The 21,367-nt window shown below is 48.6% G+C and overlaps 3 protein-coding genes across 6 annotated transcripts; 2 read left to right on the top strand and 1 right to left on the bottom strand.

The window, feature by feature from the left end:
• The first annotated feature begins 978 nt into the window (after positions 1-978).
• LOC139219276 (deoxyribonuclease-2-alpha-like) lies at positions 979-9,975 on the top strand. Its single transcript, XM_070851086.1, has 8 exons — positions 979-1,017; positions 1,441-1,544; positions 2,561-2,747; positions 6,156-6,234; positions 6,477-6,827; positions 6,979-7,236; positions 9,114-9,121; positions 9,877-9,975. Exons 1-8 carry the CDS (start codon positions 979-981, stop codon positions 9,973-9,975), a joined length of 1,125 nt encoding a protein of 374 aa, XP_070707187.1.
• capslb (calcyphosine-like b) lies at positions 9,942-14,372 on the top strand. 4 transcript variants are annotated; one of them, XM_070851138.1, is made up of 5 exons: positions 9,942-9,992; positions 11,398-11,536; positions 11,897-12,074; positions 12,153-12,362; positions 14,131-14,371. In XM_070851138.1, the coding sequence occupies exons 2-5, from the start codon at positions 11,400-11,402 to the stop codon at positions 14,230-14,232; spliced, it is 627 nt and encodes a 208-aa protein (XP_070707239.1). In that variant the 5' UTR covers positions 9,942-9,992; positions 11,398-11,399; the 3' UTR covers positions 14,233-14,371. The 4 variants fall into 4 exon arrangements, with proteins under 4 accessions (XP_070707239.1, XP_070707237.1, XP_070707238.1 ...); XM_070851136.1 differs by having other exon boundaries at positions 9,959-9,996; XM_070851137.1 differs by lacking the exon at positions 14,131-14,371 and adding an exon at positions 12,919-13,020 and having other exon boundaries at positions 9,959-9,996.
• A 1,166-nt stretch (positions 14,373-15,538) lies between these two features.
• il7r (interleukin 7 receptor) lies at positions 15,539-20,116 on the bottom strand. Its single transcript, XM_070851135.1, has 8 exons — positions 19,918-20,116; positions 19,062-19,203; positions 18,815-18,972; positions 17,863-18,014; positions 17,608-17,764; positions 17,429-17,522; positions 17,280-17,352; positions 15,539-16,235 (listed from the first exon to the last, which is right to left on the bottom strand). Exons 1-8 carry the CDS (start codon positions 19,997-19,999, stop codon positions 15,852-15,854), a joined length of 1,242 nt encoding a protein of 413 aa, XP_070707236.1. The 5' UTR covers positions 20,000-20,116; the 3' UTR covers positions 15,539-15,851.
• Positions 20,117-21,367: the final 1,251 nt, after the last annotated feature.

The following is a 21,367-nucleotide window of genomic DNA, read 5'->3' as shown; positions in this document are numbered from 1 at the left end:
CAGATTAGATGATTTGGGTTAGAGCGAGACAGCCATATTCAATAGACTTGGCTTACTCTATTGTCCATTCTGGTCACTCAATCGATCCAATCCTTTCTGCAGAGCCGAAAGCTTCTCCAAGATGTTATCCGAGCGGTTAAGAACCGCAGCCACGGCCGTGGCCTGAGCCCTGCCTAAACCCTCAATCATGGTCGGCAGCGGAGTGGGGCCCTTGACTGCTGCCACCGTCTTCCAGATTTGACGATACATCAGTGCAAAGCCTGATCCAATCAGCAGAGCACCTAGTATCATGGATCCAAACAGATAAACATCTTCCACGTCCTCAATGGACAGGTCCGCCAGGCACATGGTCCTCCACTTCTCCCACGAGTCGACCGTGTAGCCAGCTGGAAACGTTCCTTGAGGGCATGCCGGTTCCCCAGGCACCACTCTTCTGGAACTGAAAATTTTATCAACTGCATGGAGAGACCAGTTCACTAATTCCATGGTTCAGGTTTAGAGTTACCTAGGTACTAGCTAGTTAAAGGTGTTACCTAGGTGTTAGCTAGAGGGACTAGCTAGTTAAAGGTGTTACCTAGGTACTAGCTAGAGGGACTAGCTAGTTAAAGGTGTTACCTAGGTGTTAGCTAGAGGGACTAGCTAGTTAAAGGTATTATCTAGGTGTTAATCAACGTCCCCATGTTATGAACGCTTCCCAAAGGAAACCTGAGGTGAACCCAGAGCAGAGAACCAGACAGGAAACTTTACTTTGGCTCGGTTTGATGTATTTGTGAGGGACACGGTGCAGATTCATGTTGACTTCAGCAATATTGGTGTTGAAGGTCATCCGACCGTAAATGGAGTCGAGTTCATGTGAATGCCAACAAGTAAGAAAAGAGAATCTATTGGACGGCGTAGAGCCAAGTGCGTGCTGATTGGCTGACGTGGGGACAGAGACCGCGGCCTAAAAAGAAGAGACGAGAGTCAACACAGGAGGAGATGAAGATCCACGACTGGCTGAAGCTGAACCAAAGACAGGTATGACTTCATAAAACATTCATGAGAAAAGCAGTCGTGTCGTTGTTTCCAGGTGGGTGACGGCGCTACTGAGCACGCTCACAGAAAAATAAAGGCATCGCCCACGTTTGTAAAGTCTGGATCTGGAAATTACTGCAAAGGGGATCAGCTAAATGTCTGGGTACCAATTAGTCTGATCCACTCACACCAGTGAAACAGTCAAAGCTCCGTCCAACTGCGAAGTAACGAAGCCAAAAGTTCAACCTTTTTCCTCAGGCCTCCAATCTGTAAACACCAGGAGCCTGAAAACACACTTCTGGTAAAAACCTCGACAGGATGAGTGTTGGAGCGAATACGTGTGTGATGAAGTGATGAAGTGATGCAGTGATGCTGTCTGTCCACTCCTATGGGCTTCTCTAGTGTTGGTGACTTCTCTCCATCCAGTCTGCAGCAGCCATGTGGACTCTGGTCCTGATCTTCAGTCTGCTCTGCTGGAGCTGCGACGGACAAGTGACCTGCAGAGACGAGAACAACGGAGAAAAGGACTGGTGAGGCAGCGCCACCTCCAGGAAAACATGGGTCATAGCGCAGACTCTCTCTCCGTTCAAATAACGATGAACTCTTGGACCAAAGAGCTTCGTCATCTGATAACTAGTTGAAGAGGATCAGCTCAGACTAGTTCAGTGTTTGCCGTGTGACTCACTTTCTACCCGTCACTACCGCTAAAATTTATCTGGAAACCAGTCCAATAAATGATCACACAGCTCTGTTGAGTGCTCGATTCTGATTGGCCAATCATGGCGCTCTACGGTCCGTCACCTCTGTTTAATAGGTTGTTGCTACAGACACAGTTCTTATAGCGGAAGCAATGAAATGTTCCAAAAAGTCAGTATTCAGTGTTAAATTGTTGATTCCTTTAGTTCACAGCTGTGGAATAAGCAGGATAAAGACCAGCTGTTCGTTATCCTGGAGTTCACTCACAGCTTGACACAGTCAAAGGGAGGGGCAGATATCTGCTAAGCTAGCTGTCTCTATGCTAAGCTAGCTACCTTTATGCTAAGCTAGCTGTCTCTATGCTAAGATAGCTGCCTCTATGCTAAGCTAGCTGTCTCCATGCTAAGCTAGCTGTCTCCATGCTAAGATAGCTACCTTCAGCTGTGTGTTTTTCTTCTCTGTGGTGAACTGATTCAGCTGCTGCTTTATTTCATCATGTGGAAAAACAAAAAAAAAAGTGGGACCCTCAGATAACAGTGAGGGGGTTTTAAAGCTGCGGCCGCAGGTGTTTTTCTTCTTAAAGGTAACAAACCGTCACCAGCACCTGTAAGTCACCATCAAACACGTTATATCTCCATTGTTTAATCTGCATAAGAGTGTAAATATGATCATTCACCACTGGATGGGGGGTGATGTGCTGGAATATTTATAGGACAGGAAGAGACTCCAGTAAAGAAATGGTCAGACTAGGCTAAAATGAACACTTCCTAATATGTTGAACTATTCCTTTAACTGCAACAGATATTTCAGGGTCACATGCTTCACTAATGTGACTCCGACTGTTCACCAGGTACATCTTATACAAAGCTCCAGTATCTCTGGAGTATCTCTACATGGACTCAGATGGAGTGAAAACGATGAAACCGGCTGCTTCACCTGGAGGGACGACGCCTGCTGCTCTGTACAAACCCATCAACCATCCTGAGGGCGTTCTGGCAAACACCCTGCGGCCCCTTTTTACCCCAATAAGATCCATGGTGAGGATCCTGCTGGAGCTTCAGGCCTGTGATCGTCCTGATAGTGACTGATGCACAGAACCACAACCCACAGTGTGCTTGTCATGCTGGAAGTCCATCTTTTCCAAAGTGGGTGTGGCTAATCACAGCATGGGCGTTAGATCTTCAGCCAGAAGTGACTCAAGACGTCTCAGGTTCAGTCAGGACCCTCCTCTGATTGGTCGGGTTTAGTCAGGACCCTCCTCTGATTGGTCGGGTTTAGTCAGGACCCTCCTCTGATTGGTCGGGTTCAGTCAGGACCCTCCACTGATTGGTCGGGTTTAGACAGGACCCTCCTCTGATTGGTCGGGTCTAGTCAGGACCCTCCTCTGATTGGTCGGGTTTAGTCAGGACCCTCCACTGATTGGTCGGGTTTAGTCAGGACCCTCCTCTGATTGGTCGGGTTTAGTCAGGACCCTCCACTGATTGGTCGGGTTTAGTCAGGACCCTCCTCTGATTGGTCGGGTTTAGTCAGGACCCTCCTCTGATTGGTCGGGTTTAGTCAGGACCCTCCACTGATTGGTCGGGTTTAGTCAGGACCCTCCTCTGATTGGTCGGGTTTAGACAGGACCCTCCTCTGATTGGTCGGGTTTAGTCAGGACCCTCCACTGATTGGTCGGGTTTAGTCAGGACCCTCCTCTGATTGGTCGGGTTTAGTCAGGACCCTCCTCTGATTGGTCGGGTTTAGACAGGACCCTCCTCTGATTGGTCGGGTTTAGTCAGGACCCTCCACTGATTGGTCGGGTTTAGTCAGGACCCTCCTCTGATTGGTCGGGTTTAGTCAGGACCCTCCTCTGATTGGTCGGGTTTAGACAGGACCCTCCTCTGATTGGTCGGGTTTAGTCAGGACCCTCCACTGATTGGTCGGGTTTAGTCAGGACCCTCCTCTGATTGGTCGGGTTTAGTCAGGACCCTCCTCTGATTGGTCGGGTTTAGTCAGGACCCTCCTCTGATTGGTCGGGTTTAGTCAGGACCCTCCACTGATTAGTCGGGTTTAGTCAGGACCCTCCTCTGATTGGTCGGGTTTAGTCAGGACCCTCCTCTGATTGGTCAGTGAGCAGGTAGCCCCACCCTAAAGCCCCCCCCCCTTTCCTGGTGTATCTTCCTCTAAATGGACCATAATTTACTAAATGAACTGAAGAAGACTGTAAACTAGAGACTGAGAGCAGAAACTGTTCACTGAGCTGATAAATCAGGAGAGAAGTCTCCTCATTTCCTCATTGACTTCCATCCAATCAGACTCCTGTTTGGAGCCAGTGACCAATCAGAGGACGCTTCTTTATACAGACTGATACCGACCAATCAGAGGACGCTTCTTTATACAGACTGATACCGACCAATCAGAGGACGCTTCTTTATACAGACTGATACCGACCAATCAGAGGACGCTTCTTTATAGACTGATACCGACCAATCAGAGGACGCTTCTTTACAGACTGATACCGACCAATCAGAGGACGCTTCTTTATAGACTGATACCGACCAATCAGAGGACGCTTCTTTATAGACTGATACCGACCAATCAGAGGACGCTTCTTTATACAGACTGATACCGACCAATCAGAGGACGCTTCTTTACACAGACTGATACCGACCAATCAGAGGACGCTTCTTCACACAGACTGATACCGACCAATCAGAGGACGCTTCTTTATACAGACTGATACCGACCAATCAGAGGACGCTTCTTTATAGACTGATACCGACCAATCAGAGGACGCTTCTTTACACAGACTGATACCGACCAATCAGAGGACGCTTCTTTACACAGACTGATACCGACCAATCAGAGGACGCTTCTTTACACAGACTGATACCGACCAATCAGAGGACGCTTCTTCACACAGACTGATACCGACCAATCAGAGGACGCTTCTTTACACAGACTGATACCGACCAATCAGAGGACGCTTCTTTACACAGACTGATACCGACCAATCAGAGGACGCTTCTTTACAGACTGATACCGACCAATCAGAGGACGCTTCTTTATAGACTGATACCGACCAATCAGAGGACGCTTCTTTACACAGACTGATACCGACCAATCAGAGGACGCTTCTTTATAGACTGATACCGACCAATCAGAGGACGCTTCTTTATACAGACTGATACCGACCAATCAGAGGACGCTTCTTTATACAGACTGATACCGACCAATCAGAGGACGCTTCTTTATACAGACTGATACCGACCAATCAGAGGACGCTTCTTTATAGACTGATACCGACCAATCAGAGGACGCTTCTTTATACAGACTGATACCGACCAATCAGAGGACGCTTCTTTATAGACTGATACCGACCAATCAGAGGACGCTTCTTTATAGACTGATACCGACCAATCAGAGGACGCTTCTTTACAGACTGATACCGACCAATCAGAGGACGCTTCTTTACAGACTGATACCGACCAAACAGAGGACGCTTCTTTACAGACTGATACCGACCAATCAGAGGACGCTTCTTTACACAGACTGATACCGACCAATCAGAGGACGCTTCTTTACACAGACTGATACCGACCAATCAGAGGACGCTTCTTTACACAGACTGATACCGACCAATCAGAGGACGCTTCTTTATAGACTGATACCGACCAATCAGAGGACGCTTCTTTACAGACTGATACCGACCAATCAGAGGACGCTTCTTTATAGACTGATACCGACCAATCAGAGGACGCTTCTTTACACAGACTGATACCGACCAATCAGAGGACGCTTCTTTACACAGACTGATACCGACCAATCAGAGGACGCTTCTTTACACAGACTGATACCGACCAATCAGAGGACGCTTCTTTACAGACTGATACCGACCAATCAGAGGACGCTTCTTTATAGACTGATACCGACCAATCAGAGGACGCTTCTTTACACAGACTGATACCGACCAATCAGAGGACGCTTCTTTATACAGACTGATACCGACCAATCAGAGGACACTTCTTTACAGACTGATACCGACCAATCAGAGGACGCTTCTTTACAGACTGATACCGACCAATCAGAGGACGCTTCTTTACACAGACTGATACCGACCAATCAGAGGACGCTTCTTTACAGACTGATACCGACCAATCAGAGGACGCTTCTTTGTAGACTGATACCGACCAATCAGAGGACGCTTCTTTACACAGACTGATACCGACCAATCAGAGGACGCTTCTTTACACAGACTGTGTTTAAGGTCCAGCCTGAATAGACAGTCAGTAACCACTGAAACAGGCAGTAAGATGTTTCTGGTGTGTGATAATGTGGTTGTGGATTGTGCCCTTTACATTTATCTTTATCTATTACTTGTAGAACAGTGACAATATTAGCTGTGGTTGTGTGAATTGTGTGTCACTGAATCTTTGTTTCTTCTCGTCCTTCTACGTCATTTGTAGCCACAAACCTTTGGATTCATCAGCTACAGCGATCAGCCTCCAGGATGCTCTGCCATGAAACAGTTTGGCCACAGTAAAGGTAGAGACTCTGACAGGGAGCTTGTACTTAAATACAAGTTACCTGTGAGTAAAGATGGCTGTCAGTCCCACTGTGAGAGAAAGCAAAGCTTCTGTCTGATGATTTGAAAGATGATCTCTCCTGGATGGACGTTAGAGTCGGACCTGTGGTTCAGACTGGCGGCACAACAGAAACGTATTATAAATCTAGTGGAAGTGTTCGGTCCTGTGCTTCTGATGACTAGCTGTCTACCTGTTCCTCAGGTGTTCTGATGGTGGAGACAACCGGCACTGGAGTCTGGCTCTTGCACAGCACACCACAGTTCCCTTTCAGAAGAGATCCAAACAATTTCTGGCCTGTAAGTGGAGACAGACACGCTCAGATATTCATGTGTGTGACCTTCCCTTACAGCCAGTTCACTGGGATAGGTAAACACCTGCAGTACATCGGAGCGTTCCCGTTCGAACACGATATTCCACTGGACTTTCATCAAGAACTCAAGGACGCTGTAAACTGGGTCCAGCCCCCCCCATCCGATCTGTTCCAGGTGCTGATCTCGAACGCCGGTCTTCAGTTTCGCAGCATTGCTAAGAAGATGGAAAGCGAAGCTGACGGTGAGATTTTGGATTTGATTGTTTGAACAATCTTCATCACTGTGGTTTCTACTTCCTCCCTCCTGCCTGTGCACACGGTCCCAGTATCTTCTGTAGTCGTCGCCTACAGTTGCTGTTGTGTGTAATTTTCCTGCTGCTGTTGGTTTTTCAGGTGGAGATCTTTACGTCACTATTTCCCAGAGAATCAACAGTGATGTGTTGGTCCAGACGTGGGGGTGTCAGCCTCACCGGGACAAATCCTTCTGTGACATCAACAGACACACGGTGGAAAACATCAAATCTATAACAACCAGTCTGGGGAGGTGGAGGGCTGCCGCTGACCACTCAAAGTGGTGTGTGACTAAAACTCCCAACGGACACGTTACCTGTGTTGCTGATGTGAACAGGGCGCCGACCCAGTACGAGAGGCGTGGGGGGGCACTGTGCACTGACAGTGTGATAATAAAAAAAACATTTCTGCAGTTTGTAGAGACTTTAGAGGGTTGTAACAATGCATCCACCGTGGACATGGACACCACCGAATGTGACCAAGAAGCCACACTGAGAAACCACACTGACTTTACGGCTAACTTTTGGCTAAGTAAGGGTCTCAGCAGTTTGCTTCAGGCTACGTCCTGGATTTCCTCTCTCCTATAAACAGCTGAGCGGCATCGAGGAGCCTGACGTTAGTGTCGTCTGACGGAGGACGACCTGTCGCTTGTTGTTCTGACTGAAGTTCTGCTGTGAGACCAACCAAAATAAACGAAACCTGACGAGGTCACCTTGTCGTCTCTTTGTCTCCAGGTCAGTTGGTTCACTGCTTGGCACTGATTGGCTGATTGGTTACCAAGCTACCAGCTCAGCCAGCCAGCTTCAGACACTTCATCACCACAGGTGTCAGGTGGGGAGGGGTCATTTAAAGGTGCAGTCTGTGGGATTTCTGGGGCGGAGATAGAATTCATAATTGGAAACATGGAAACATACTACTACAATAGTACTACTAATAGTACTACCATAGTACTACCATAGTACTACCACAGTACTACCAATAGTACTACCATAGTACTACCACAGTACTACCAATAGTACTACCATAGTACTACCACAGTACTACCATAGTACTACCAATAGTACTACCACAGTACTACCAATAGTACTACCATAGTACTACCACAGTACTACCAATAGTACTACCATAGTACTACCACAGTACAACCAATAGTACTACTAATAGTACTACCACAATACTACCATAGTACTACCGATAGCACTACCACAGTACTACCATAGTACTACCACAGTACTACCAATAGTACTATTCCCACAGCTATCATAATAACAGTAATAACACTAATAATTGTTTCTCTCGTTGTTCTCTGAGTGTTTAATGAGTTTATTGATTAGCAGCTGGTTAATGATCATTAGTGAAGCTTACAGTCATACTAACGAAACACTTCCTGTCTGCGTTTCAAAATAAAACAGGCTTTTTACTGAGAAGGCAGTGGTGGACTTTTACTATGAAATGCCCACAGGAAGTGACGACGTCAGGTGTTATTTCACAGATGACTCGTGACTCGGTAAAGATTCTCAAAAACATGTCAGGACGTTTGTCGTAGTGATAGAGTCTTTTTAGAGAGCCGGCTCTTTCGGCTCCCAAGTGGCTCCTTAGACTTTTTTGCTGCTTCAATAAATTTATTACCAAATTATGTGTAAAATGAATTATTAATGTAAAAAACACATTGTATCGAATATTTATTGTTTATATTGCTTTATTAATTTTAAATTATTTAGTTTTACTGGGCTCATGGAGCTCTGGGCTGGTGGTCTTGGTGGCTTGGTGTTGTCCTGGATGATGCTGTAGACACACTGGCTCCTTCATTAACAGCAGCTTGTCTTTCCTGCTCTAACTGAACTGATGGTGAACAGTACACACACGTCTGTGCAGGTTGTTTGTGGAGCCTGATATGAAATTCTAATTTTGCAAAGTGTCGTATCTTCTCTGATGATGATGATGTGCAGTTGATGAAAGGAAACTTCCGCTGACAACGACTTAGTGAATAAAAATAGGTTTATTACAAAAAGGTCAGCTGTCTAACAGGCACCATGGAGGCCTGGGAAGACGTTCAGCCAATTGGAGGAACAGACAGTATAACCCCCGGCCGAATCTGCTGCCTCTGTCCCCGTCTTCTCTCGAGCCCACTCTGTGGTCACATTATATACTCTTCTTGACCACCCAGCTCAACATCTGATGTCTTTGTTAAAATGTAAAGGAATGTAACATAAACATCTGCTTTTCTCTGTGTCCAGATAAGGAGGTAAAGGTCAGGTCACTCCTGCCGAGGTCATGCTTTCCCAGGTCTGATTCCTTTAGATAAACAGACACAAATACCAAACTGACACAATCGTTAATAACACTCCTTTGATGCACCCACCAGATACCACAAAAGTCTGCACTCTGCCCTCCAACTATCAGTTCTATTAAAATGTGTCCAGATGTTACTACGTTTTCTGTCGCTCATGTTTCTCACCTGTCCTACCTGCAGTCTGACTTGTAAGATAAGATAAGATAAGATATTCCTTTATTTATCCCACAATGGGGAAATTTCAAGTCAGCAGCAGTTCTGATTCACACATACAAGATACAGTTCACACATACAAAGAAAGGGAATAAAAAATATAAAATATATATATGTTTACATGTACAGTATATACAAAAAATAATGTATGGTGAAAGAATGAAAGAATGAGGTGATAGAAAGGCTATTGCACATGGGGGAAAATATAAATATATAAATATATATGAAATATTGCACTTGTTCCTTTTTCTTGGTCTTTGGTCTACTGGGAGCAGATTTGGTTGTAAAGTCTGACGGCAGCAGGGAGGAAGGACCTGTGATGCCTCTCTTTGGAGCATCGTGGGTGACGAAGCCTGTCACTGATGGAGCGGTGCTCTCTCGCCCTCTTGTCCCCCCCCCCCCCCCCCCCAAAAGAGCCGGCTCTAACAACCGACACATCACTAGCGGCGTTTCTTCCTCTTCCGGTTCTGAGTGAATATCCTGTCTGTCCGCAGTGCAGCAGCGGCCAATCAGAGCAGGGGACGGTGGGTCTCCATGGTGACGGCGGGTGTTTGGGAATGGTGTCGGACTTCCGGTTCGTTGTTTCCAGCTGAAGATTAAAACGGAGTCGGTGAGTCCTGATGTCACATGATTGTTTTTCGAAAAGCAGCAGGACTGTGATCCTGTACTGCTGCAGTGAGAGTACAGGAAGTCTGGAGCTGTAGTACTACTGTAGTAGTACTGTAGTACTGCTGTGGTACTGTAGTAGTACTGTAGTACTGCCGTGGTACTATAGTAGTACTGTAGTAGTACTGTAGTACTGCCGTGGTACTATAGTAGTACTGTAGTACTGCCGTGGTACTGTAGTAGTACTGCAGTAGTACTACTGTAGCCTGTACTGTAGTAGTACTGCAGTAGTACTACTGTAGCCTGTACTGTAGTTGTGTTCAGAGGTGTGGACTCGAGTCACATGACTTGGACTCAAGTCAGACTCGAGTCATGAATTTGATGACTTTAGACTCGACTTGACAAAATGTAAAGAGACTTGCAACTCGACTTGGACTTTAACATCAGTAACTCGTGACTTGGACTTGACCCTTTTGACTTGAAAAGACTTGCTACTTTCCGCTATATATCTATATCTGTGTGTGTGTGTGTGTGTGTGTGTGTGTGTGTGTGTGTGTGTGTGTGTGTGTGTGTGTGTACCTGAGCAAGCGCGCTGTCGGCACGACATCCAATCAAATTAGATCCACGTTGTTTTGATCCGACAGCATCCAACCAATCAAATTACAGGACAACCAATGAAGCGGATAAAGCAGCGCGCCAGTTGGCAAAAATGATACCAAAGATAGTTTCGTTTGGGTATAAAAACTACGAGGTGGTCAACAAAAAACGAATCGCAGTATGTAAAACATGCGGAGACGCAACAACTTCCAACTTTGTTCGACATTTGAAGCTGCACAAAGAACGGTAAACTAAGCTAACACTAGCTTATAGGCTAACTAATTTAACTGCTAGCTGCAACTCACTGATAGCGTCACTTTGCCAACACGGTATATGCATCCACAGCGGGTTCATTCTGTTGCTCATACTTATATTGTAAGAGGATGGTTTGGGATTTTTGAAGCGGGATTGTAAATATTATTTCTCTGTTGTTAAAAGGACTCGAAAGGACTTGAAACTCAAATGGTAGGACTTGGGACTTGACTTGGGACTTGAGGGCAAAGACTTGAGACTTGTCAAAACAATGACTTGGTCCCACCTCTGGTTGTGTTACCAGTGACCATCAGTTCACCAGGAGACGACAGGTGGTTGAATTAAATGTCAGTCAGGAGCCAAACAGCAGAGTCCCAGTATTTCATCTGTGTGCGTCAGAGGCGGCCATATTGGGGAGGTGAACGACTGAGAGACTCAGACTGAAGTTTGGGTTGTTATAAACACGAGAAGCTGAACACGATGCTGATTATATGTTGGACTGAATTGAAGTAGATCATTCTGTCCTCTGAATAACAGCGTCTGTGTGTCCGTCCCCTCAGTGATGGCGGGGACGTCCAGACACGACAGAGAGATGGCGTTGAAGGCCAAGCGTCAGCTGACGGAGTGCTTGGACCCCGTGGAGAGGCTGAGGCTGCAGTGTCTGTCCAGAGGCTCGTCTGGGATCAAAGGTCTGGGCAGGTGAGTCCACCTGGGGGGGGGGGGGGGGTATTATGGGACAACACTCATTTAGACCGTCACTTCCTGCCTGACTTCCTGTCAGCCCTTCGGACGCCGTCCCAGGCGTGTATTTGGCGTGTTCGGAGGCTCAGTCTGTCCAACTAGTTCAGTTCAGAGAGAAACAGGTCTGAGCTCCTGATGATGATCAGAATAAAACAGGATAATCCATTTTATTTCTGGAACCTTCTGCCCTGCTGAAAAGGTTGAAACACAGAGCAGACATTAATTCCACGTCTAAAGTGTGTTAGAGTCCACTTGGAGAAGAACCTGTGAACTCCCGCTGATTTAAAGGGCGACTGCACTGTTTTCTTGGTTCACCAGGACCTTTAAGATCCTGGACGACGATCAGAGTCGCTCTCTGGACCTGAAGGAGTTCCTGAAGGGTCTGAACGACTTCGGCATCCTGATCGAGAAGCAGGAGGCCACCGATCTGTTCCAGCGCTTCGACCGCGACGGCAGCGGGACCATCGACTTCGACGAGTTCCTGGTCACTCTGCGGGTAAATAGGTGGCAGCTGGTCACTGATCAGCTGACCCACACTTCCTGTCTCCTAACGCCCCCCCATGTGTCCCTGCAGCCACAGATGTCCAAGGCCAGGAAGGAGGCGGTCATGCAGGCGTTTCGGAAGCTGGATAAGACGGGAGATGGCGTGATCACCATCGAGGACCTGAGGGGGGTCTACAACGCCAAGTACCACCCCAAGTACCAGAATGGGGAGTGGACGGAGGAGCAGGTCTTCAGGACCTTCCTGGACAACTTCGACTCTCCGTACGACAAAGACGGGAAGGTAACAGACAGGAAGTCCGCTGGTGGTTTAGATCAGTTCTTCAGCTATGTACCGTCAGAGGAAACGTGTTAAAGCAAAGGAACGTGTGAACGTCTAACCTGATTAGTGAGTCATGTTGATGTCTTGGAGCTTCTGCATGTGATCAATAACTGATAAACTCAGTAGGATTCAAAAACATTTTGACAGTATTTATTGTAAACAGACACACGATACTGTCGAGAGGCAGAACGCTCTGGGCTCATTCAGCAAAAGAAGGGCTGCATTTAGAAAGAAGAGAGTTTTTGAATAACTGCGTCTTAAAATGAAGTTCATAACTTCAGAAAAATGAAGTTTAGCAGCAGCTTGTCGTAATCGTCCGGGACCCAGACCTGTTATCAATGAATTATAAGGGGATTTTAAATATAGGACAGCGTCTGGGTCTGCCAGTTAGTGACCTGTGGTTGAGGTTTAAGTTACTGTGTGAGCAGGTCCTTGAAGGCGTCGTCTCCCACAGAGCTGTGACCCCTGAACGCAGCGTTCACACACTCATGTCTTAATGTGCTGCTGCTCTCTGAAGGTCACCCAGGAGGAGTTCATCAACTATTACGCCGGCGTGAGCGCCTCCATCGACACTGACGTCTACTTTATAGTGATGATGAGAAACGCCTGGAAGCTGTGACTCTGGTAAAGCAGCTGGTTGGACGGTGGCGGGGGAGGAGGGGGGAGGACGTTTCCATCTCAGGCTGCTCTCTCTCTTTTAGAAAAGTGTGATATTCCCACAGAGGTTGCAGGGTGACTCCAGAGGGGTGACTCCAGCGGGGTGACTCCAGAGGGGTGACACCAGAGGGGTGACTCCAGCGGGGTGACTCCAGTGGGGTGACTCCAGAGGGGTGACTCCAGCGGGGTGACTCCAGAGGGGTGACACCAGAGGGGTGACTCCAGAGGGGTGACTCCAGTGGGGTGACTCCAGAGGGGTGACACCAGAGGGGTGACTCCAGAGGGGTGACTCCAGAGGGGTGACTCCAGAGGGGTGACACCAGAGGGGTGACACCAGCGGGGTGACTCCAGAGGGGTGACTCCAGCGGGGTGACTCCAGAGGGGTGACACCAGAGGGGTGACTCCAGCGGGGTGACTCCAGAGGGGTGACTCCAAAGGGGTGACACCAGAGGGGTGACTCCAGAGGGGTGACTCCAGAGGGGTGGTGGCTGGTGTTTCTGACTTCACTCTTTCACTCCCACTCACCCTCTCCCCTCCTGCTCTGGACTTTGCTCGGTCTCCTCTAGCAGCCTGTCTGGACCTTCAGCCTGTGGACACAGATCCACTCACTCCATCCATTGAGAAGTGAGTCAGACAACCACAGCAGAACCCTGAGAACATCAGAGAACCACAGCAGAACCCTGAGAACATCAGAGAACCACAGCAGAACCCTGAGAACATCAGAGAACCACAGCAGAACCCTGAGAACATCAGCTCGGCAACCTGCCGTTATTTAACGCAGCAAAAACAGCTGAGTCACTTCTGAGCAGCTCAGGTTTCCTGTAGGATCTGAACCTGCAGCTGATGATTTCAGACTAAAACACACGAGGTCAGAGAACACAGAGACTTCTAAGGTCTGAAGAGAGGCTGGGGGGGCGATCCTAAAGCCGAGCTCAGCTGGACAAAGAAAGGCTTTTATTTTGAACGCTTACTTCCTCTGGCTGTAGTGCCTTTCTGATCACACTGACCTCTTTCTCTCCTCGTAGTAAAGGTGTTCGTCCCTCAGCAGTAAAATCTGTCTTCTGACCGACAGGTGACCAAAGAGGAGTTCGTCAACTATTACTGTGGAGTCAGCGCCTCCATCGACAGCGACGTCTACTTCATCCTGATGATGAGGAACGCCTGGAGGCTCTGAAACAGTCAGCACTCTGAGATGTCAGCACGTTTCCCTCACAGTTCTCTTTTATTGTGCTTTGAATGCAGCTCCACAGGTTTGTTTGAATAAAAACACAGTGACAGACGACAGACACGTGGAAACTGGTACATCACACACCACAGTCCAGGAAACATGAGGTCACTGTGTCAGAAACAGAGAAGCAGCTTTGTGTTTGGGCGTCTCTACAACCAGAAACAGGCTCTCTGATTGGTCACAGTGACCACAGCAGGGCTCTGATTGGTCACAGTGACCACAGCAGGGCTCTGATTGGTCAGTGTAACAGTGCAGATATGAGCAGCTTCCTTTTAAAGGAGCTCACTGGTGGTTCTGGATGTTCTAACTCGTGAAAGAATCGGAGTGAATCTGTGAGCAGACAGGTGACACATTAAAGGGAAAATCTGAATAAATTAAACTCTGAATGCAGATGGGGCTCACTGAGCGGGTTCTGTCTGAATCTGTTCTCTCCTGTACGTTCTTTAGAGGATAGAAGGTGTGTGAGTGGGACCAACAGTCCTTCAGGTGATTCTAGGGGTCACTAAGGAAGTTCTCAAAGTCCTTTAGGTGGCATCCTTCTGGTGGTTCTGAGGAGAGGCTGGAGTTCTCCTAGGAGGTCCCTGAGTCTTTGAGAAGATTCTTGGGGTCGCCAAGTTCTACTACTTTGAGGATCTGGTGATCATTTAGCCTGGATCTAGTTAGCTTTAGTTTAAATGGTGAGGTGTCCGTAAGGTGGTTTACAGGTTCTTAATGTGGTTCCAGTGGTCACTTGTGTTCAGCTAGAGGGTTAGTTGTCATTTAGGAGGGAGGCTGTATGTGTCCCTTAGCGGGTTCTCATGGTACTCAGGAGATTCTAGAGTTTTTGGTCTTTGAGGAGGTTCCAAGTGTCCTTACAGTGGTTCTAATTAGGAGGTTGTTGGGATCGTTTCAGTGGTTCTAGTAGTCACCAAGGAGGTTCCAGTAGTCCTTCGGTGGTTCTTCTGGTCCTTTTGGTGGTTCTGAGGAGATTCTAGAGTTTCATAGATGTTCCTTTAAGTAGTTGAGGTGGTTTTTGACGGGTGGTTTGCTAGAGGTAACGCCCAGGTAAAAGATGGACTGACCCTTTAACCAATGAGCTTCCTGGAAGGTAGCATGCTCTGGAAACGGGATTCTGGGATTTGTAGTAAAACATGCAGAAACACTGGTTTGATCTTCTAAGGTTCCTCCAACAACCAACGCTGGATGACACCAGGTGACTGTATGAGGAGGTGTGTCAGTATAAGATGTTTGAGATATGAATATATTTGTGATATAATCATATAATCATATATATAATCATATGGCATCAAAGGCAACAACAAATACATTAAAAAGCTACATTTCAATACCCGAGGGTCAATAGACCACATTCAGTAAAAGGCTCCAGGTTACATTTATATGATACAAAGATAAAAATGTATTTATATTTGACCGTTGTCCCTGAATATTATGGAGTAAAACACTGTAAACTCAAGTCTTCGAAGTGGCGCCCACTTCTGTTCCACAGGCTGTGGGTGCTGCTACACTGGGCTACACTGCTACACTTGAGGGGTCGTGACCCCCAGGGTGGGAACCACTGCTCTGATCTACTTGATCTGATAGAAGCTGGACATGGTGACGTACGCCTCCTCCGGCTGATTCACTCCACACGCCTCCACCTCACGTCCTCCAGCGCCGAGCTCAGCCTGAGGCGCGTGAGGTCCCTCCCCGAGCCGGAGGACGTGGATGGGGGACGGACTGGTGCTCTGGAGGCCGTCCTCTCCGTCGGAGGAGCTCCTGCTGAGCAGGGCGGACAGCTCCAGCTCCTCAGTGCTGACGCTGGTGGTGCTCGTGGAGCCGCCGGAGCTCTGGGTGGAGCAGACAGGGTCCGACTGTGGCCCGGCAGCGGCGCTTCGCTGCTCCTCCGGTTTCTCTGCTGGGCAGACCTTCAGGGCGCTGAACACCTCGGGTTTGAAGTTCAACAGGAGACCCTGCAAAAGAAAAATCCCCTCCGGTCATCAGGGAGCAATCAGAAGCTACAGATGCAGCAAAGACGTCCTGATTAAGTTTGCTTGGTTTAGGCACAAACAACGACATGAGGAATCTTTATCGTCAGGCTTCAGATACAAACTACTTGTTGTAAATATTAGTGGTTCTTTGTGAGGTTTGGGGGGGGGGGGCGGGGTTCTAGAGGTCATTGAGGAGGTACTGGGGATCATTTAGGAGGTTCTATGTGTCCTATGGAAGCGGTCCTGTGGTCCATTAAGTGGTTCTTATGGTTCACAATAATGTTGATAGAGTCACTGATTAGCCAAATAAGTTTCCCCAGAGATCCTCTATAGCTACAGAGGTGTCACTACAGGCTGTCAGAGGTCTGAAGTGGTTCCACTTCCTGTCTCTGAGTGGGCGTGGCCTCCTGGAGGTGACGGTGGTGTGGATGGAGGGAAGCAGGCGGGGCTGTGGGAGCATCAATAATCTATCAATAATCTACCTGAACACCAGCTGACTGTGTTTAGTATCAGTCAGACTGGAACTCAGTGCAGGTCGTAGTCAGCTGTCCACAAACAGCTGTTAGCCTGTTAGCTTCCATGCTAACTAGCTCAGGTGCAGCAGGTGCAGAGTGACAGAGTCTCTGAGGACGTCACTTTGTCTCCGGCTGCTCTTCAGACGCTCAAAGCTTCTGTTTATCATCGGTGGCTGTCGCTGCACCTCAGCAGCCTCCCGCCGGAGACGCTCCACAGACCAGGTGAGTGTCTGAGAGCCGGAGGCAGGTCTCCCTCAGACCTCAGGTCCTCCTCAGGTGTCTCTAAAGTCCATGTCAGAGTCAGGGGGGTGAGGACACACCACCTGACACAGCTACAGGAAGTCACTCTCAAGTAGAGCGTCTCTGCTTCAACACTCCACTTCCTCCTTTTCTCCCAGCAGACACTGGTGCTTCTTTCCTTTGGCCACCTGAGGGCGCCGTCACCTGAGCCTTAGTGAGCCTTTCAGACAGTTGATACTGTTTTTCTTGGTCTGAAAATAAAACAACTTACTTTATTTGGCTTGCAGATGTGCACCAGTGTGTGTTTGGGGTGTGGGATGCTCGGCCACATGTACGTGAATATTCTGCAAAGGAAAGAAGCATGAATGAATGAAACACGTCTAAAGACACAACTTTGTGAAGCAACCAGAGACGACGTACTTGATTTTCCAGAAGAAAACAGCAGTGGAAGGCACCGCCAGCAACAGGACCAGACACCCAATCAGTTTATATGTCATCTTCTGAACTTTGTCCTCTGGAGAACGAGAGAAGACAGAGTTAGATAGGCTCACTGTTCTCTTCTGAGTTTAACAAGGAAGCGTGCTGATGCTGACTCTCACCAGTGGGAACAGAGAAACTGAACTGTCCACTCCACTCGCTCCACGAACCCTGTAAATACATCTGTGGTATCGCTCGCACTTTGACGTGATACTCAGTGTTTTTCTGGAGGTGCTGCATGTCGATATTCATAGTTTCTGACGCGGAGATGTTCTGAACCTGTGGTCAACAGGAACAACTGTGAGCAAACACAAACACAAACACAAACACAAACACAAACACAAACACAAACAAGGACACAAATCAGATGATGTTACCATTTCCCTGCCTGCCGTCCAGACGAGCAGCTGGAAGAGCTGATTCTCTACTTTCAGGTATTCTTTGTGATACGGAGTCCGAATATGAATGAGAGCCTGGTTAGACTTCTGGTTGAAAGTAACGTTGCACACCTGAGGAGGTCTTGGTTTAACTGCAGGGACAACGGTACACAACAGTAGGGTTAAGGCTGGGGAACACTGGGCTCATAGCAAGTAATCTACAATTTATTGGCTCAAAATGATTGGTAGGTAGTAAAAGTGTTGGAACTGGTCCAGTAGATCACCTCAGCCAGCAGCCACCAAACGGGCTGCAATGGCTGCAACGAGATCCTTTGGGACAACTGCACCTGATCACAGTAGGTCCACTAAAAGAGCTTGTTTGATCCACTGACAGGCTCAGAGTGTTATTCTAAGTGTGTGACAGCATCATGGAAAGGATCCCTACAGAGAGAGACCTGGAAGATCCTTTTGGTTTAACCACAAACAGCACACACACCAGACTACATTCACTAAAACAGGGATTTTAGAGAACAGGACACAGGAGCTGCTGCCTCGACAGGTTTGTTTCTTTGTGTTATTGTGTGACTTTGCTGTTTTAAGGGTCAGTTTGGATTCAACACAATATCAGTGTAACACACAATAACTCAAACAGACTGACTGATGGAGGCAGCAGCTCTAAAATCCCTGTTTTAGTGAATGTAGTCTGGTGTGTGTGCTGTTTGTGGTTAAACCAAAAGGATCTTCCAGGTCTCTCTCTGTAGGGATCCTTTCCATGATGCTGTCACACACTTAGAATAACACTCTGAGCCTGTCAGTGGATCAAACAAGATCTTTTAGTGGACCTACTGTGATCTACTGCCTACTGTACTGACTCCAGGATGGACAGAGAGGACTCTGGGATCTCTGAGTCAGGAAACATGTTGAGCATGAACGTGGACCAGAAAGGCGTTACCGATCTTCGTCAGGTCCACTGTTGTTGAAATCTTGCCGCCTCTCTTTAGGAAGATGGTTACGTTGTAATTAACCACAGGATCAAGATCTCTGGAGCTGATTGTGTCCCCGAAATCCTCCAAACACTTCACCGTCTTGGAGTCCCAGTCAGCCGTGTAGCTGTGGGCGGGAGCAGAGCCGTGATTGGCCGAGTCCTGTCTGGATCATGTGACTCGTGTGGCATTAGCAATGAAGAACAGCTGTTTTACCACATTCTCATTTTCTCTATGCCATCGTCCTCATCATCTTCATCGTCCTCGTTGTCGATCGTGCCTCCGACCAGTTCACAGGTCAGACTGTTGTGGTCCCGCCTGTCCGTCGTGATGTGGGAGGTGCAGCAGATTCTGGGCTCTGGGGGGAAACCAGGTCAGAACCGTTTCGATCACTGCTGACAGAGTTCGATTAAAACGGGACTCACTGAGTCACAGTTTTAGTCCTGTAACAGCCAGACTCTCAGCAGGAAAGAAATATCTATCAATCAATCAATCAATCAATCAATCAGTCAGTCAGTCTTCATCTCTCCAGCTCCAGTTCAGAACTGTTCTCTCAGACTGTTTCCATAAAGAGCAGCTCAGAACAAACTCTTTCATTCAGAGACCAAAGATTCAGGAATTCAACAGGAAGGATTCAAGAATCCCCACAGAGCAGCTCAGAGATTAGATTAGGACACAGTGGAGGAAGAACTCCCCTTTAACGGGAGGACTCCCCTTTAACGGGAGGACTCCCCTTTAACGGCAGGATTCCCCGTTAACGGGAGGACTCCCCTTTAACGGGAGAACTCCCCTTTAACGGCAGGATTCCCCTTTAACGGGGGAAAAGCCTGAACAGAAGCATTCTAGTCTGTTTGAGACTGTTTGAGACTTGTTTCCTCCCGTTAAAGGGGAGTTCTTCCTGCTCATATCTGGACTCTGTCTGGAGCCACACAGGTCGTCGTGCTGAATGAAGATGAGCTGTGAGGTTCAGGAGTCCTGATCACCATGTTTGCTGATGTTTTAGTTCATCAGCTGTGGAGGGTTCGTTTGTCTGTGATATTTCTACATGAGTCTGAACCTCAGTGTTTCTCACCCATTTCAGCGTCTCCGTCTCCACTCTGAGCCTCAGTTACAGCCGGCAGCAGCAGCACCGCGAGCCACCAGCAGGACGGCATGTCCCCCCCCGAGTGTCCTCTCCACGAGTGTCCTCTCCCGAGTGTCCTCTCCACGAGTGTCCTCTCCACGGTGTCCTCTCCACAAGTGTCCTCTCCCGAGTGTCCCCCCCACCGAGTCCTTGCTGTGTCTCCTCTCTGCTGCAGAGATGAACTCAGTCGTCCTCGCAGACTGTAGCTGCTGTCAGCCAGCAGGGAGGGGGGAAGAGGGAGGAAGGGGGAGGAAGGGGGAGGAAGGGGGAGGAAGGGGGAGGAAGGGGGCGTGGTGTTGGGTTGGCGGGGGGGGGGGGGGGGGGGGGGGGGCAGGGCAGGATGTTCTTTGAGTCAGAAAAACATGAGTGTGTCTGTTTAGCCGACTGGCAGCACAGAGCAGATATTCACTCTGCTTCTGTTTCAGTCCCTCAGTTCTCCAACAACAGGGGACCAGGTGGTGGTCCTGGTCCAACAGGGGACCAGGTGGTGGTCCTGGTCCAACAGGGGACCAGGTGGTGTCTGGTTTGGATCGGTGTGTGTCAGCGGTAACGTGGACGCCATGTGACAGAGAATCAGTCAGTCAGAGAAGAAGCAGCATCAGCTGGTTACAAAAGCTCAGGAAGGCAGAGGAGGGTGGAGGCCTGCGGCTGGGGGGGGGGGGTCTGAGGGGCTGGGGGGGGGGGGGGGGGGGGGGGGGGTATGGAGCTGTCTGTGGTTCCCACGCTGTGTTCTCAACATGGAGGAACTCACGGAAGGAGCTGATTGGTTGTTTTCTTCCTCGCTGAGAGCTGATGAAGAGGAGGAGGCCGTGGCTCTGGGTCCGGGTCCAGATCCGGGTCCAGGGCATGGTCCTGGTCCTGGTCCTGGTCCTGGTCCTGGTCCTGGTCCGGTCTGTGTGTCAGTAGCCACTGAGCTCGATGTGCTGCAGCGTCTCTGGGGGGGGTGACGCCCCCACCAAACCACAGGCTGAGGTTAGTATCTGGGCGCAGCACGGCGGAGCCTCAGCTGTGGTTTGGCGTTCGCTGCCTCTCTCTGCCGCTGATGGGAATCAGATGAAGCACCTGTTCTCTCTGCGGTTCAACACGCTGCACATACGTGTTCAAACACAACACGGATGATCCTCCGGCTCGAGTTCCGCCTGACGCTGCTTCCTCTGACCGCCTGTTATTAACACAGAAGAAGACCTGACGTAGAAAACAGGAAGTGTCTGTCTGTCTTTAAGCTCCTGAACACACAGAAGGAAACTTTACTGACCAGCAGCTCAGCTGACGAACCAGCTGCCTCCATGCACTTTAGTGTGTGGTCCTGTGTGATCGAGTGGTGATCCTGTGCGATCGAGTGGTGATCCTGTGCGATCGAGTGGTGATCCTGTATGATCGGGTGGTGATCCTGTGTGAT

The sequence above is a fragment of the Pempheris klunzingeri genome, chromosome 19, assembly GCF_042242105.1.
Source record: "Pempheris klunzingeri isolate RE-2024b chromosome 19, fPemKlu1.hap1, whole genome shotgun sequence".
NCBI lineage: Eukaryota > Metazoa > Chordata > Actinopteri > Acropomatiformes > Pempheridae > Pempheris > Pempheris klunzingeri.
Note: the sequence above shows the minus strand (reverse complement) of the source record. Positions and strands in the feature narration are given on the sequence as shown.

What these genes read in the sequence shown, in the direction of transcription:
- il7r (XM_070851135.1), bottom strand. Translation starts at nt 19,999, where the DNA reads ATGCCGTCCTGCTGGTGGCTCGCGGTGCTGCTGCTGCCGGCTGTAACT. An exon ending in AGACGGAGACGCTGAAATGG is followed by an intron (nt 19,204 to 19,917) that starts GTGAGAAACACT and finishes GTTTCCCCCCAG; the next exon opens with AGCCCAGAATCTGCTGCACC. An exon ending in AGTGGACCTGACGAAGATCG is followed by an intron (nt 18,015 to 18,814) that starts GTAACGCCTTTC and finishes TTGTCCCTGCAG; the next exon opens with TTAAACCAAGACCTCCTCAG.
- LOC139219276 (XM_070851086.1), top strand. Translation starts at nt 979, where the DNA reads ATGAAGATCCACGACTGGCTGAAGCTGAACCAAAGACAG. An exon ending in AACAACGGAGAAAAGGACTG is followed by an intron (nt 1,545 to 2,560) that starts GTGAGGCAGCGC and finishes ACTGTTCACCAG; the next exon opens with GTACATCTTATACAAAGCTC. An exon ending in ACAGTTTGGCCACAGTAAAG is followed by an intron (nt 6,235 to 6,476) that starts GTAGAGACTCTG and finishes CCTGTTCCTCAG; the next exon opens with GTGTTCTGATGGTGGAGACA.
- capslb (XM_070851136.1), top strand. An exon ending in AGTTCCTGGTCACTCTGCGG is followed by an intron (nt 12,075 to 12,152) that starts GTAAATAGGTGG and finishes GTGTCCCTGCAG; the next exon opens with CCACAGATGTCCAAGGCCAG. An exon ending in CGTACGACAAAGACGGGAAG is followed by an intron (nt 12,363 to 14,130) that starts GTAACAGACAGG and finishes TCTGACCGACAG; the next exon opens with GTGACCAAAGAGGAGTTCGT.